We start from the raw sequence: 17855 nt of genomic DNA, 5'->3' as shown, positions 1-17855 counted from the left end.
CTGTATGGTTGGACAAATTAAGCAGAGCACATGTACTGAAAAATTTTACTCAACACTAAGCCAAATGTAGAGCTTCACTGTTTTGCTATTTTTAAGCAACATGGAAAGTTGCATGGATATATTTACTCTTTAGTTTAAATGGATYAGGAATAGATTTAAACTGAAAGAAAAGTGTTGTTCACACTCAAAAAACAGTCCACACACAAAACTGGATTTTGCTGGAGCTGTTTAAGGCACTATTACCATTTCTTACTGATCACTGTCCCACTGAGGGAGGTTAATACACCTACAGTGTGGAGAGCAGTTTAGGAGGAAACTTCTTCACATGCTTCAAGCAGGTCAGCTTGGTTAGCCCAAACCACCTACGTAAGCGGATTAATCTACCCAGTTAACATACTTGAAACAAATTCTGGAGTGTACATGAGCTACACCAACAAAACCATGCAGGAAACAATGCATTCCTAGAAGGGCAACATCATCAGTAAGTAATGGTGAAGTTCTCAAACACCACAGCTGTCAGCAAAACAAACATCTGCCCTACAGCAAGAGAGTTTACACTGGAATCTGAACCCCTTGAACTGAAAAAAATCAGTTAATGAGACATCTGCAAATTGATTTGTAGGCAAGTTTTGAGAAAACAAAAACATTTTCAATTGTTCATCAGTCTGTCTRTATTTTTCTTATAGGAAAGAACTATCACATTAAAGATTATTTATTATACTTAGAAGAACTAACAGGTACAATGTATTTTCTAGTTAAAAGTACTTAATTTGTAATTTTGTATTTGGCATCCATGTCATTTATATAGTCCTTACAAAATGGAAGTGAAACTACTTACTGGTTGCATAGCTCTGGCTGTCTAACTAAATTTTGAATGAATTCATTCAGTCCTGCTCTTCTCTGTTTAATAAAATCTGAAAAAAGATAGATTTATTAGGAATGATCAGTCAACTCATGAAAAAGACTTATTTTCAAATTTGGTAGGGTCTTTTTTAAGATTTACATGTATATCAGTTAAAAAGAGAGAGGTCAGAACAGGATTGGTTCTACATGAAAATCATGAACTTGCATGAAGGGAGGTGAGAGATCAGATCTCAGTTTCTCTGTAACACCACTTACAAATAGAAATGYATTAAGTCAGGTGGACTGAAAGTTCACCAAAGTGCTTCAAGAACAGTGTGCAACCACACTGGACTAAGCTGTGCACTTGCTGCAGAGGTGAGCCTTTCAGGCTGTGATTCTGCTCAGCAAGACGCTGCAGGCAAAACTTGACTTCAGTGGCACAAGTCAAGTTTTCACATGAACCATCCCACCAAGCAGCATATTTCTGTAATAAGTGCATGGCAATGGGAAAGTTGCACAATCCATGTAGCCAGCAGGCACTCAGATGTAAGCAGTGAAGATAATTAAATAAAATGTTTCTTCTCCATTTTGGACATCATCTCTAATTAAAAAAACATCCTAAGAATCTCCACCCTCATCCAGTTTAAAATATTTAACTTTACTTTAGCAATATGGAAAGATACAAGCAGGACTTGAAATAGAAAGAGAGATCTAATAYGGAATAAAGTGCAAAGCAAAGATAGTGTCTTTCATTATTCATATCAATAGGAACCATTTATTTTCCTCATACAAATTAACTTGTGTATTTTCACTTCTAAAGTATTCCAGTGAGACTCTGTCATAGGTAAGTTAGTGGTAACTACTAAAAAGTTGTATTTCCAATACTAAAATGTTATTTTTTTTCAGGAATATAATCTCTAAACCCTTGTCAGGATACTTAATGTCCCAATTATTGATATCAGACAGGGAGGCAAATTTGCATAAGGTTTTTGGGGAGTTATGAACATCAGCAATTTCAGTACATATAGAAACCAATCAGCCACTCCAAACCTAAAACACAATCTATGCTGTTGGAACTAAAACATCTGCATTGCCTCAGCTCAAGTGTATTCTGTAATTTTCTAGTTTTTATTCTGCCTGGATTCTATAATTTCTCTCTGCCCTGTTTTTAAAGTTAAAACAAGGTTTGTTTTGAAATAACCTAAGTAACACTTAAAAAGAGTGTTAGTTTGTAACATTTTGTAACAGATGATAGTATTTTTGGTAGATTTTGGGAAAGGAAGATTATTTAAACTTTTACTCTATTGCATTTTCAGACTCCAGTGTGATAGTACAATTCTGCATTCTGGAATTGCACATACAAGCATGAGTTGACAAAAGTAAGACACCTTTTCAAAATCTCTAAAATATGTAAGTTATTTCAGAAGCCAGAACAAATATTATATCCAAGCTCTTATTTATAAGTGTCAAAATAAAGAATTATTTAAATGAGGATCATGGCTCCTTCTTTACCCTGCCCCCCAGCAACAGAAATCTTGAGAACAATTTAGTTTCTCAGGCTTCAAGGATTTCAGGACAGTTCCTGGAAATTCAAAACAAGTCTGTGGACTACAACTCTGTGTTTCACATACATAGTTTTAATACATCTTTAATTTATTTCTCTCATTTAAACAACATTTTCCTAAATTTGACTCCAAGAAATCTACCTGTATATCTGACTGCCTAAGAGACTGACTGCATGCCATTATTAAATTTTCAGCCAGCTCTGCTCTTTCACCAAGGTAGGTGAAAAGGAAAGAAACTAAACAAAACAAGAAGTTCATCTAGATGTGATATATGCAGGACTTCTGGAAATCCTTCACATTTTCATCCGAAGAAGACATCAGAACAGGATAAGCCTGGATGCTTGCACTTGATTATTTTAATAAAAAAATGGAAAGGAAGTTTCATGTCAGGATCCAGATGAACAACGGTATAACAGCCAGAAATTAAGATGGCTGAAATAAATAAATAAATAAATAGAACCCCAAACCAGTATATCCCAAGAAGGTCAACACGTTTGGATTCATTTGTATTTAGGCAAAGGATTACAGCTTGCTTCAGGCTTTTCAGAAGGAGGTGGAACAACAGGCATAGAGAAGGCAGAGCACCAAGCAAGCCAGGAGAGGGCACAGGGGAACCCAGCAAGTAATGGGAAGATCCTTAAGTAACAAGGGTCTGAATGAAGGGTATAAATATACAGAGCAAAGGCCTGGCCTACCCATTTGCCTTTGTATTCATCAGTGGTGCCAATAAGGTTCATTTAATACACTTTAAGAGCGATTTTCCATTAGTATTTTGATGTGGGCAGGGCAAGCTTAATTGGGACCTATGACTACTAATCGGATCACACTGCCTTCATATCAGAGCAGCTTCTATATGTGGAATAACAACAGGAAGAGGTCCATTTTCATCTAAACTGTACAAGGAAGCACATTTAGATAGAGGGAGTTCAAAGGGCTTCCAAGATAAGTCCTTTAGTTATTTCATTTTCCAGGGTGAAAAGTCACACACRGCAAGATTAAAATTTATTAGGCATATGTTTACAAGAGCCTGTATTTTTGGCTTTTGCTTTTATCACGGAGATTACACCTACCAGTTCAGCATCTCTCACCACCTTGAATACAGAAGGCCTGAGAGGAGTTATTGCACTCTGCTAGCGAGCTTCCAGGCCACTAAGGAATAGGTTGTTCAAGATCACCCGGTGGAGTACCTATACTAGCTTCTGTCCGTGACTAAGTATGACTAAACTTGACTTCAGCCACTGTTTTGGGACTGCTGTAAAACTGATGAAGACAGYGTTGCATAGGCTGGAATAGGTCCAGTGCTGCATAAAGAAAATGACAGAATGAATGAAAAGGTTATAACTTACCAGGATCAAAATTGTCTCCAAATATTCTCTTAGCTGGAATCTTCAAGTTCATAGTGGGAAATTGCTTCTTTAGCTGAAAATAAAACACAGTTGGATTGTGCACAGGCATCCAAGTATCTAGAAATAATTGCATCTTATTTCCAGTTTCTGAGGATAAGTTTGAACATCTGATAACTAGTAATTCTGCTGCTTCCTGCCATCTTCTCTATTCATACATTCAGCAAAGAACAACCTGCACTCAGCTTGTTTAGGCAAGTCACACACCTTCTTAAATCCAAGGACTATCTCACTTTAGAAAGCTATGGACTATCTTCTGCAGTATTGCCAAAATGAATTTGCATTTATCCTAGACTAAAAAAATTTGGCTAGAATTTCTGTGATGTTTAATCTMTTTTCTTCCTCCATCAATTCTCTCTCCCTCTTGTTTTTTTTTTCCCCTTCTTTTTCTTGCTTGTATAGGAAAATATATGAGGGATTTTAAATAGGTTGCAGATATTGGCCTTCGGACTTTTTTTTCTTTTCTTTTTATTYTTTTTCCCACAAACCACATTGCAAAGCTTTAGGAGCAACGGGTAGTCTACTCGTTAAGTCCAAGCTGTAAATGTATGAAAAAAAGTATGACTTACTATGCTACACCTGACAATTTGATTATACGTTACATTTGGTAATCAGACTAAGATATATATATGAGAACTGAATTTATCAGAGAAAATCRTCATTAGCAAAGTCTTGATTACATTCACTTCATCTTCAGGTGCTTGCAGGAAGAGTAATGTTATTCACCTTCTTTAAGAGAGAAGTTTTCTTATACATAACTGCCAGCTCTTCTTTCCTTAGAAATCTTAATATCTCCTCCAGTTAGCAATCCAAGTTCTTCTTGGTGTACTATACTACATGAATCACGAAGAATAGAAATTGGACAAAATGCCCTCCCCTTCCCTGGTGAGCTTCCCCAGGACCTCCCCCTCTACACGTATTAGAAAAAACAAGGCTGAACAAGTTTCAACAGAGCAATGTCTATCTTAATCAGAATAGAAAGTGGCAATAGAAACATGATCACCAAAATGTCTGTTACTCTGGAGGTCTTGAAAATGGGACATGTTGTTTTCACGTCACCTTCAAGTCTATCCAAATATTCATACAAAAGCATAGCATGGTGCATCTTGGATGACTTCAGCTCAGACCTTGTAAGATAGCTCCAAGCTTGCAGTGTCTGCATTTGGATACTGCTGTTACACATAGATCATGTAGATACAATAAGGCAGAAAGGAGAAATGCCTATTTCCCACAGGGGAATGGAATGGCTACAGACACATAGTTAAGCAGCTCAGAGTATGTATTTTCTTTAAATGAGGATCAGAGAGAATTATTTACTCTTTTGTTAAAACAGAAGCAGTGGGCTCTAAACATGAAGAAATARAGCAAAGTACTGATACATGGCATAKCTGAGAGCAGGTATTATCCCTGCTTGCCTACTATGTAAAAGGGCAAAATCCTCTTCTAGCAATAAAGCAAAGAAATTCACAGTCAGCTGCTGAAGAGGCCTATTTTATTTTAAAGAATAAAAAAAGAAAGAGAGGACTATGGCCATGAAATTTGGCTAGGAAAAGGCAGGTAGCAATTGGCATGACTGACTTTCCAGAAAGTTTATATTAAGAAATAAGGATTTGTTCATTGCTTTCAGTCCTTGGAAGTGAAATTTACTTATCTAATTCTTTTAAGTTGAAGAATGATTTTTTCCACCATAAATACACACTTCAGATGTTTTGACAACCAGGAAACTGGAATTTTCCCTCACTAGACAACAATCTTGAGTAATAATGAAAAAACAACAACCACCAAGTGGATTTTGAGTCTGAAATTCAAACAAACCAGAGTTTAAACAAAACAAAACAAAGCCCAAACTTGTCAGTTTTTTTAAACAGGGTCCTACAATTGTTGAATGCTGCCTCAAATTACTCAATGAGGGAACTGACTCAAACAGAGCAAACAAGCGTTATTCTGTACTATTCTGATATGATTCCTTAGCCTCCCTTTTTCTTACCGTATTGTAGAGTTTATCAAACTCTGCATACCGTCTGAAGACAAACCATTCATTTCTGCCAACTGAGACCAACACTTTGTAAACCTGCAGTAACACAAAGATAAAGCAGCAAAGTTTAAGAAAACCCACTAGGTTTAATCTGAGGGTGAAAGAAAGGGCAGATTGTTAAATCTATTGTGCAAACATATTCACTTAACTATATACTTCTTGCAACAAAGTCATGTAAACATCAACCCAAAAGACTAATAGAAAAATTAAGAGTCTACCTTTTTGCAAGATACAAAAAACAAAACAAAACAGTAACGCTGACTTCATGAACCTCTTTAATATCATGAAATTAGTTCACATCTAACAGGGACACTTGGCCATCAGATACTGGTCTACACCAGAGGTGTGGAGAAAGTCATCAGATTCCTGATACACTGAGAGACATTGATACAAGAATAACACATGGCTTCTTGCTCTAAAGTAATCCAGGTCCTGCTATAAAATTTGTTAACAACCCAAAAATCCATTAAAGTGAAGTGAAGCATTTAAACACTGAAGATTGTCCCAATCAAAACCAAGGGACCAAGTATATACAGAAGGTAGGTGCAAAGAAAGCATCTTTAATATATATTAGTCAGGATCCTAGCAGATGGTTGGGGACACTGAGAGGCAGCAGAGATTAAATAATACACCATTTGGTGATCAAGGGAGGAATAGCTGGAACCTCCCGCACAGTTCAAATCCCATGACAGAAGAGAACTCTAATAACTAGGCAAACTGTGGATCCCTATCTCATAAAAGTGATTGACAGCTGACTGTCCTGAAGCTTCTCCTGTCTCTGAGCAAGACTCTTCCCCTTCTTTCCTATACAATTAGCTGAACTCCCTTCCCCGCCTTGTGCTTCTGAAAGAAGCAAGACTATTTCTGCAGGGGAGAGAAGAGGTGCAACAAGGAAATGGGAGCAGAAGGCTGCTAATTCCTGATCTAGAAAGATGAGCTGATGCTCCAGTCTTCCCTCCTCCTGCCCTGCAACAGCAGCTCCACCTCTCCTTGTGACTGCCTCAGTGGAAGTGGYAGCCACCACCATCAGTTCCTTAGCCCGAGATCTGCACTCATGCTATGTTAATTGCTCAAATACTTACTCTCAGTCGGAGGAAGACTGGTTGAGGAAGCTGTATGGAAGCTTTCAGTAGGATGTTGATGAGACTGCCTAGAAAAATGGTTTTCCTTTATACTGCTAAGCATGTGTTAGCATAAACCATAGTCTGTAAGCAGCAGAAGCTTCAGCTGTGAAGGGAGACTGAAGTATTGCCCTCCTGAACCAGGCACCCTGTACATCAGTCAAATCCTGCAAACGCTCAAACACAGCTCATCACCCCCCTAAACTGCAATGCCAACAAGCTTACCATGGACAGGGTCTTAAATTAGTGAGAAAAGATGCACAGACTGCAGAATACAGAATACAGAGACCAGGATAACCTAAGACAGGAATAATATCCCTTGCCCTATCCCCCAACCACTTCAATATTAAAACTGCTTTGCTCTTGGAGCAGCTAGCCATAACAATAGGTAGACAGGAAGTATTTTGACATTAGAGCACGTAAAGGCAGAGGGATTGTGAGGGGTCATCCAGTTCACATCGATACCCAAGCTCTTGCATACCCACAAAGAAGAAATTATAAGTTCAACAGCTGTCAAAGCAGCAAACAGTAAGAATGCATAGAATATCTACACAGGATTTGACAGAAGCCCCCCCAAAATAGCAAATCTTTGGGCTGAATTATTACTATCAACTACACCTAGATAATAATTTAGAGACAGCTGCAGTGCTCATTTCTAGACAGGCAGAAAAAGAATAAAAGAAAACCTAGCCCAACTATTCAAATCCAATGATACCAAAACCAGTCTTAAACTCCTAAAGAATACACAAGATGCACCCACAACTAATAATTTGTGGTTAAATAATGCAACGCTTTGAGGGGTAAAAGCAGAATTCCTGAAAACACTGTCATTCTGATAAACTACCTTTCCAGATCTGGGTTGGACAAGTCCCAGTTACTTCTAGATGTGATAGACAGATTTCTTCATAAAAGAAGTCACTGAAACAAAAAACCTTTCACAGAAACAAAAAGGCTTCATACTCCTGGATTAAATACTCAKGTGGAAAGATAAACAAAAAGGTAGACTGAATGTTTTTCAATTTCAAGAGAGAGCAAGCATTGAGAAACTAAGGAAATTATTTAGCAACTGTCAACAAAATAAAAAAACCTCCATCATTTCCATGCAACAGAGACTTGGTATTCTAGGTCACAAATGTAAAACATCTGAGACAAAAGTTCCAGATTTAATAAGAGGAATAGAAGCATTGAAAAAAATTTCACAAGGAGTCTCTAAATGATTGGGGCGTGAGAGAAGACAAGAGAACAGATCAGAAGGGAAAATACATCCTCAGACAAACAGCGCAGGGATAAGAGCAAGAAATCCAAAATAAAGCTATTTGGTAAAACTGGGCAACAGAAAGTGCAGCAGCTTCACAGCAGGGACAGAATAGCAATAATGTAGCCTAGATACAGTCCAAAACAACTGTTTTGCCTCTTTCAAGAAGAAAGTGACTGCCCTATGTCCTTTTACCTCTTCTTTCACCCTAAGGCTTTTAATGCTCTTTATGGAAACGGCACTAACACTGCCATCAGAAACGGACAGCTATGTCTACTGCAAATCTGTAAAGAACTGTGAGTCTGTCTGTCTTCGTCGCCCYGCTCCCCAACGCAGCACTGACGGGCTCCAGTCATTCCCTCTTCTGCGGCTTCATTGAAAAGGAAAAGCTACTCACARGTGCACTCTGCTATTCACAGTTCCTACCACAGAGCAGGACCCTCGCTTCTGTTATTAAAGCCTAAAAAGTACATGGTGAAACTCAAAAGCTTGGTTGTGAAAAATAGTTCTCACCAAGCTGCTAATTACTCTTTGATTGAMGAGCCAGAGAGGCTGAGACAAGTGTACTTCCACACAGCACGAGCTAGGCTGGGTTCCCTCTTTTCTTTCTCCCTCCCCAAATTCTGAAGTTTCCTACTACTGCTGGTACAGCTTTCCAGGAGACATCCCCAGAGAAAGTACTTTGAAGCTGCAAAAGTTGTCAAAAACATCTTTAGTTAAATTGACCCAGAAATCAGAATATTACTACCTGCCTCAGATGTACCACACTGGCACATTTTAACAGTGAGACTGCCAGCACTGAGAGAGTAAAACAAATCTGTTCTGAATAAAAGTTTAAGACTTTTATGGAGTTTTTCCTGCTGGTTTACTTTGAGCTTCACACATGTAGAGCAAGTTAAAATATTAAGTAAATTCTCTTTCGCTTGTTCCCTTTGCCAGCATACCCCTGCCCCAAATTACATCTTGATAAACTTGAATATTTTGGCTGATCATACTGCATTCTTGCTTCTCTGAGGAAGGAAGAGGAGGAGGATAAATAACTCAAAGTAAATTTTTGTTTTGCAATATTCTTCAGGCTGCAACTGAGCGTAAAGGGTGTTTACACTCCACTTTTCAAGAGTGACAATTCACACACACAAGAAAAGTAAAAATAGAACAAGCTTGGAGGAAGTTGGACAAGAGCAATGAAACAGATCAAACTGTTTAAAGGAAGTATTATGCTGTCTTTATATCCTAGAAGACATACAAGCAAAACCAAGATCCACCCCACACTACTGTATTTTTCAGTCTGTAATGCAAAGAGTTTCCCCACAGAATTGGAAATAAAGACTTGACTTCCACAAAGCAAGTCAAACAGGGAGGCCCAAAAAGGAAGAGAGGGAGGAGAATGACAGGGTGGAAATGGGAAACTGGAGAGGAAAAAAATCACAGGCATTAGAATTGGAAAATGGGAAGGAAGAGGGGGGAAAATTCTTTCAAAAAATGTGATGTTTTAAGATATTTTTACACAAAAATTATAAAAGCATAAGATACCTATGAGAAACACACAAACAAAAAAACTCACTTTACTCCTTCATGAGATTTTTCACGTAAAATCATGCAAGRTGCTATCCATACGTTTAAGACCTTTACATCGCTGATATGAGAAAATGCTAGGATTTGGAGGAAAAAGTATGAGAAATTTGTAAAGCCAAATGCTTCCTGCAGAAAATACAGTAAACACTGCACAATAKTCACAGCTTCTCATATTGCAAAACCTCATGTTTATTATGGCCAGTACTCACAAGAGCAATTAAATGGATTTCTGTAACCTGCAGAAAGTAATTGCAAGCCTACTAGCAAAACCAAGCAACATTTCCAGGAAAATGTGTAGGCTAATGCTCACAATGCTTATATTTGTATATACTTACAGTAAATCTTTTTTTCTTCTCTCTGTGTTCATCAGAGCTGGGAATGCTAACACTTGGGCAGCCTTCTTTGAGATCCATTGTATATATTCTTTTCACAAATTCGTCACAAGACTCTGCTTAGGATGTCGCAAACAGAAGACAGCTTCAACTGTATTGATCCAAGATACGCAACTTTTCTTGAACAGACGTGAATTCCATCATGTAATCTTAAAATGAAAAGAAAAATTAGGCACATGAACACTTAACTCACAGTGCTAAAACCTGCAAGACAAGAACTTTTCCTGGCAGGAAATAAAGCATACTATGCATACATGCAGCTATAAATRTTATGATCTTGTAAACTGCTTCATACTTGTGATTCTTTGTCCTTCCTCTAAAACCACTGAAGTGCTTTGAGGACACAAGGCACCCAAAAAGCATTGTGTTATGTGGACATATTAGAAACAGACTTGAGGTCTGCTACAGAGAACACACTAAGTCCAAAGCTAAAGCATGGAAAAATAATTCAAGACAACATCTGGATATTAAACATCTGAGAAAGGCAACTAACATGTACATTCAGAACAATTTATTTTAAAAGCAAAGGTTTTTCAATTGGATGAGTCTGTACTAAAGGGCATTTCAGATTTGTCAGGACATGCTGAGTGTATGCAGTGATGTCATCAGAGATGAAAGACATGAGAAGAAAAAATTTCCTTTCATGTGAATTTTAGAGAGGCACACAGGTAGCATCAKGTGTTTGTCCGAACATTTACAGTTTATTTTCAGAGCAACACCGATGATTGTGGTAGCTGACAGGCGGTCTGCACCCACACTCCCCCCCGCCGCCAGTTGGGACGCTTTGTGTTTGATAGTGCCATGCACAGGAAGGTGGTCCAGTCCCTTCAGCAGGACACTTCACTTCCCCATAGAACTTCTAAGAACAAGAGAAGAAGGGCAAAAGCCAGGAAAGAGGATGGAGCCATCGAAAAGAGAACTCAGTACTAACTAAATGTCCTTTCACTCACTAAGGGACAGCATTCTGCAAACCTGCCTTGAGCACATAAGCCAAATGTTTCACTGGACCACGCTGCAAATACAAGGAACTTTACTACTGCCTAAAAGCACCAGAAATTCATGCTATATACTTACAAAACCATGTTCAAGCCTGCTTGGCCATTTGAAGTCTTTTAGTGAATGCAGCTCAGCTTTTAGCACAGTATGTGTCTGACCAACTTATAAACATGAGAAAACTTTTTAAAAAGAGAGGAGACCTCAGTTCTCTTCAAAACATCCAGAGGAAAAAGGATGGCCCAGTTCAACACTTGACTCCTGTTTTTCTTAAAATAGGGAGGTATAAGAGTGAACTGCGTATTTCATACCATCAATTTCCAAAAAGCACAAACTAATCTGATGTAATTCTGCTATTACAGAGACACCCATATTTGTGTTGGCAAGAAGGCCAAAGCCCCTGGAATCCGTTGAAAAGATTTGTTCTTGATACCCAACTAGTCTTAGTCAGTTGACTATTTTGCTTGTACTCAAAAGCCAGATAATCTCTCCGATTCAAACTTTATGTTATTACTCCTCCTGCTTAGTTTTAAATTACGCATTTATAAAAGACCTATATGGTGACTGTAAACAAAAAGGAGTGTTTGAAACCACTGTAATCACAGCTAAAGTGATAGAACAGTCATACTCCAACATATTCAATTACTTTTAGTTATGCCTGCATTTGTCTTACTTTGATCGTTCCCTACTCACTGATTAGGGAATCACAGGGTCGGGCTATTCTTATTATTTGACGGTTCATCTAACCCAGTCACACAGACCTAAGGCTTTGGGGGGGGGATTCTTTTCCTTTGGCAAACCACGGTTAAAAGCCTTCTTACAATAATCAACAGTTCCAATTTTACCCAATTTTATGCAGACATATGATTAAGACTGTTCTTCACCCGTTCCCACACACGGAGTCTAAGATCCAAAGTGTAACGTCACTCTTCTCCATCATAGGAGTTGTCCCTCCCCCAAATAACAATAATAATAATAAYAAAAAAAAATCAATGGGCACAACTTTCAGCAAGCATTTTGCTAGGCTTAGACTTTAGTAAGTGCTTAGGTCAATCTTTAGCCACTTCTGGCACAGCTAGAATTAAGCGCAAGTCCTGGTGTTTATCTGTCTTCCTGCTCATCACATAACAAATCAAGCTTTAAAATGGATTCAGTGTTCCTTAATCAGCATCACTCAATGTCCTTCCCCTACCATGCTTGTATTCATTCTCACAATACATAGGTTAAATTTCTCTTGATTCTTTCACTTCTGATTTGTGGTGTCCTAGTTTTAAATACCACCACAGGAGCAGTATGGATTAAAGGCTGTAGCCCACAGAACATCACTAAGCAGATGTGAAACAAAACATGTTCTTAAGTTGAAAGTTCTAGGGGAATCAAAAGGAGGAAGTGTCACTCAGATTAATTCCGGATGAATTATTCATCTTACTGGGAAGAAAATGAACAAATCACCTGAAAAGCTGAAACTGCATTATTCATATTCCTTTTCTTAAGCTGCCTGTAAGACCATTAGCTGCGATTATTTTCTTCCCTTGAGGCACCTCCTGACCAAGTCGTGCCTGGGTCACCAACGCTACGCCGAGCTTGCAAACTTGGAAGAAACACATTATCATTTTGCCATTAAGATCTGGGGGATCAGAGCTTGTTTCCAACTTCTATTTGCAATGAGCACAGCAGTTTTCAAGAACTCACAAGTCCAACTAAAATGAGAGAAACATTTGCTTTAATTCCTTATCTCTGCCTTGCTGTAGGTTAGGAATATAGTTGCAGCCTTAGTAGTAGACAAAATCTTTAATGTAACTACACGAAATAGTGACAAAAAGCAGAGACATCTTTTTGTCCACACTCTTAGAAGCGTAAACTGCAGCTTCTTGAGGGTTGCCAGGTTTTGGCGGAAAGGCAATATAGGTGAATTTAATAGACACTGTCAGTTGAGAAATCCCTGCCTCTCCTTATAGCTTTTCCAGGAAGCAAGAACAAGTAACCCCTTGGCCTCAACTTCCATGACAGGCAGAAAGGAGAAGGAACTTTAGAAAACCAAGTTACAAAATAAATACTCCTTAAATCACACTTGAGCTGTAGTGAAAGAGCATGCAGATAACGTAAAACACGTCAGCGCTGACAGCAGTGCTGCTCTGAAACATTTGCCACTCGTTAAAGCTTTCAAGTCACCACAGCATCCAAGTCTGAAATAGGGGAAGGCACAAATGAATACACTGAAGAGAAGAGAAACGATACTCCTGCAGACCTAGACGGTAAGAAGCATTAAAGAAAGCTGCATATCTCTCGGTAACAGCAATGAATCTTAAAAAAAAGAACAGAAGTCATGCATCCTTCTGGCAAAATTTCAGCTATCAGTTACACTATTGACTCCGTTCATGGCGGCTGTCAAAAAGTAAACAGTATTTTCCTTGTTTCACAGGGGAAGCTGCAACAATGTCAGATTTCAGGCTGACCCTTGTCTCAGCACGGCAGTAACAGAACCCAGTCTCTATGAAAACATATTCAGATCTATGGTACGCAGAAACGAAGAATTTATTGAAAGCCTTAACACTGAAGTATTTTAGGTGATCCCAGAAAAGCTACATGCAATGGACAAATATGTCTAGTGACACAGGGCAGCCTTTTCTCACTCCTTTCCACATAAACTAGGCCCTAACTATATTGCAAAAGGTTTCTAAAGTTTAATCAGATTAAAGAATTTTATTTATTATTCTTTATTATAAAGAATTCTTTTCATGATTAAGGCTTGAGGATGATACCATCACATAACCATAGACCCTTGTTCTGGGCAGCTATGTACCAAGAATGTTCAACACTAGATTAGGAAGCTAGGTACTTACCCGCTGCCTTTGTAGCTGTAGTTAAAAGCCAAATTGCCTTAAAATCCTCTGACTATACTGATGCCAGTGTAATTCAGTTATCTTGTTCACTTCAGTTCTTTGATTAATATAAATGAAGAGAGAAGAACAGTCAAAGGAGACGAGACAGTCTCCTTGCAAGCACACATGAAGAATCAGCAGGATTCTCTCTCTACCTTTCACATGCTCTTCTTTCTCGCTCTCCTAYTGCTACAGGACAGGCATGTGCCGAACATGCTAATCATCCACCTAGAAAGACCTACTCTAGGACTGGATCACAAGTAAAATCAGTTGCTGAAAGCCTCCACCTGAGTTTGATTCCAAGTATAGGAGAAACTTGCAGAAACCAGAGCAAGATATAACAGACAGTCCTATTACTTGCCCTATACATTACTATGCTCCCTCATGCTTTAGGGAAAGTGCCAGCTTTGGTGTGCTTTTCATAAATTCCTCAGTCTTCTCCAAAAATACTTGATAGTTGCTCAACAGATCACCGGACATTGCAAAATTTTTGGAAAAAGCCCTGAAAGCCGACTTGTTCCCAGCTGCTGCATGCTGAACGGCAGAGTCCCACTGGCTTGTTACCAGACAGGCAGCTGACCCACAGGAAACGGGGTATTCAGAATCCAAGGCAATGGAAATACAGGTTGAGGAGAGCCAGGGACTGCTAACCCATAAAGACACACTGCTGGCCAGAAGCTGTGGAGTAACTGGGTTCCAAAGAAACTGTGTTCCACATAGGCCACTCTTTTAAGTACCATATTTGATTTTAATCCAAGAACAGTAGATAATACAGTGTAGATCTCTAGAAATACTGCAGCTGAAGAGAAAAGGGAGCACACACCCAAATACTTCAGCCAACTTGTGTAAGCCAATGGCTTACTTCCATTGTAGTACCTAACTACAATTTAAGAGGCGAATTAAGAAGAATTCAGCCACTGATATAAGGGAAAGAAAGTCTGTTCCCACATACAGACCCACCACCTTGGTAGTTTTTTTTTTTTTTTTCCTCCTTGTCTTTAGCAGCACCACTATGGAAACCCAACAATTACTCAGCAACAACTTGGGCAGAGTCCAATACAACTACTCTCATTCCTTCTACTTGTAAGAAGAGGATAGAAGATAAGCGTAAAAACTGAACCAAGGGAAAGAAGCAAATAATTCCCGTTGTCTCTACTACATCAAATTTACTTTGGAGAAGCCAGGCAAACACTTACTTCCCACGATCCTAGTGCACTCAAGAACACCCCTTCTCCCTGCTCCACCTCTCCAAATTAGCTCCAGTAAATTACAATACCTGGAATATAACAGGATTCCTGGTTTGGACTGGATCTATTTGAATTTGCGTTTATTAGATGACAGAATACAGATTCTTTGCTGTAATAAGCAAACTCTGAAAACAAAATCTTTGCTTTAAAGCAAATAATATTGTCAATAAAAGTGGTTACCTTTTAATCCTGAACACAGGTCCATAATAAATTCATCCTTAGCTTGTGTTCACAGAACTGGTAAAGGTCACTATGTGCCTCAAATGGTGTGACTTATATAAATGGCATATCAAATAAAAATCAAGTTAGCATTACACATGCTACCTGCACATATTTTTGGCTTGCTTCCTCAGCCTTCCCACATAGCAGGTCCAATTAAAGTTAAATGTAGATGCCTACAGATAGCACAGATCAAAAGTTGTAGCAATTGCACCTTGAGCTACTTTCACGAGGTCTTAATCAGCCACTTGCAGCATATTCAGTTCTACATAAGGGGGCAGTAAGGCTCCAGTAAACACAGAGCAGATAATTCCAGCCTCACTTTGCCCCTTCTTGAAGTCAGAGAAACCCAGATTTCAACTCAAGACATACTGCTCATTTTTTACACAACCTTGGACAAAAGTCACCAACTGTTCTCTCTGTTTCACTACACAAAAAAGGGAGAATTTTGATCTGCTTGAGACAGATGTTACCACTAGTGCTTTGAACATGGAGACAATTAACTGAATTTGATGTGCTGTAACTGGAAAAAACGTAAAATCTGCACAATATAATGTCTCAAGATTTAAATAAATTAATTAATAAAGGTAAATCAAAGCTACAGTTCTCAATCCAGAAAACTGCCCTCTAGAACCATTAAAGCTACTGGACAGTAAAAAGGTAACTATTTTATATCTGAATATTAAAAGCCAAATAAGAAAAAGAGCCTTTAGAAATATCCGGATTACATGTCCTGTTCACCACAACTCGATTCCTTCTGTAATATTAGTGCAACTACAGTTAGTATTTTATATCCATTTTGCAAGGACAGATTACAAACTCTTAGAGGTAAGAGTTTGGACCTCTCATACATTTTAGTCCTGCTGCACAGAGAAAAAGATGGTATTACAGTTCTACAAATGCAAGGACACAGAAAGCATTTGCTTATGCATGTATAACACAATTCGATTCAATAACATGTGGCAAGGCTGTAATTTACAATCAAATTAAGGCTGTAAAACAGTTGTAACAACACAATTCACCATCATACAAACACAGGACTTTTTCAGCTTTAAAGCATCAAAGCATAAAACAACTAGTACTCTTCACCAGCTACTATATGCAAGTTAAATGTGCCAAATTTCTGACCTAATCAGGTATCTCACAATATCTTTAAGAAACAATGATGTCAGTTTTCTAGGTTTAAGATATTAGAAATACTACACTAGACTACTAGACTAACACGGGTAACGTTAATAGCAAACTTTTAAATATGCTCGCCAAGATCTAATGGCATTTCTTCCTGAAATCTAAACGCATCTTAAAGACTTCAGGAAAAATTTCTCCCCTCCCCCCTGCAACCTTCCTTATTTTAATTGGTACTGTTACAGTCATTAAAAAGATTGATGTTCAGGTGAACGTGAAAAAAAAAGTCAAAACTATATTTAGATATTCAGATTGAAACAGAACACTAGAAAAGCTATTAGGAAGTCAGGATTTTTTAATATTAAAGGGAAAAACGGAATAACAGCAGCCTTTAAAAATCCACAGTCATGCCTGTATGAGCCTATAAACTTACGAAATATATGTTTGAAATGAATTAATAAAAAACTCTTAGCTACAAGAATACTGCAGCAAGTGATGCTCGCAGAATTCTTCAGTGCCACAGTAATTGTGAGAACCATAAYGGCATTCAAATTGCAGTACTGCACCGCAGTGAAATGCGGTACTGGCAGTAAAACAAATATAAAGGGGAATGGAAAATGTATATTCCATAGTGCAAAGTTAATGTACTTCTAGGACAGAGCTGTATCTTTCAGAGCTGCTAAAGGAGGAAAACTTGCATAAATCTTAAACAAAAGGTGAGCTGTCAAAACACCTTTAGTCTTAATACTTTGTCTCTTGTCTTTTTATTAACATTCACACAACTAAATTCCTCAAGCATATCTGAATCCCCGCAAATACAGTAAGGTCTAAAAAGCTCTACTCGTTAGGACAAGACCTAGATGGCATTCTCCTTCGGGCTGGCCACGCTTTTCCAAACTACAGCTATTCTTTTGGCTGTAAACCTGTCTGCGCAGCAAGCAAACCTTGGAAGAGAAGCATCCGGGCATACCCCTCGGAGGAGGGCGCGGAAAAAAGTGTGGGAAGTGCAGCGGCCCTGCAACTATCTAGTGCGGGAGCGAGATCACGAAATTTGCTGCACGTCACCTGGTTGGGAAATGAAACCAAGCTGCTCACCTTCGCCTCAACAACTGTTTCTTGCCTCCTTGATTTTCTGCAAGTCGCCGTTTTCCGGAATTCACTGTGCCCTCCCAGCTCGGCAGCGCGGCGGCGCGAGCAGCC

At 38.6% G+C, this 17855-nt stretch overlaps 1 protein-coding gene across 4 annotated transcripts in view; it reads right to left on the bottom strand.

Annotated features, from left to right (window-relative positions):
• The window catches only part of SGK3 (serum/glucocorticoid regulated kinase family member 3), a 62253-nt gene that overhangs the window by 17688 nt on the left and 26710 nt on the right, over nt 1-17855 (bottom strand). For 3 of the 4 annotated variants that reach the window (XM_085306761.1, XM_085306762.1, XM_085306765.1), the window contains exons 2-5: nt 10133-10338; nt 5799-5882; nt 3755-3827; nt 839-914 (exon numbers count right to left, since the gene is read on the bottom strand). In XM_085306761.1, the coding sequence (XP_085162887.1) occupies nt 839-914; nt 3755-3827; nt 5799-5882; nt 10133-10210 (311 nt within the window). In that variant the 5' untranslated portion in view covers nt 10211-10338. Of the gene's footprint in view, nt 1-838; nt 915-3754; nt 3828-5798; nt 5883-10132; nt 10339-17750; nt 17841-17855 lie in introns of those variants that run through there. The other variant, XM_085306764.1, reaches the window with a different exon arrangement.

The sequence above is a fragment of the Rhea americana genome, unplaced genomic scaffold (genome assembly GCF_003343005.1).
Source record: "Rhea americana isolate MKP2758 unplaced genomic scaffold, rheAme1 scaffold_247, whole genome shotgun sequence".
NCBI classification, from domain to species: Eukaryota; Metazoa; Chordata; class Aves; order Rheiformes; family Rheidae; genus Rhea; species Rhea americana.
Note: the sequence above shows the minus strand (reverse complement) of the source record. Positions and strands in the feature narration are given on the sequence as shown.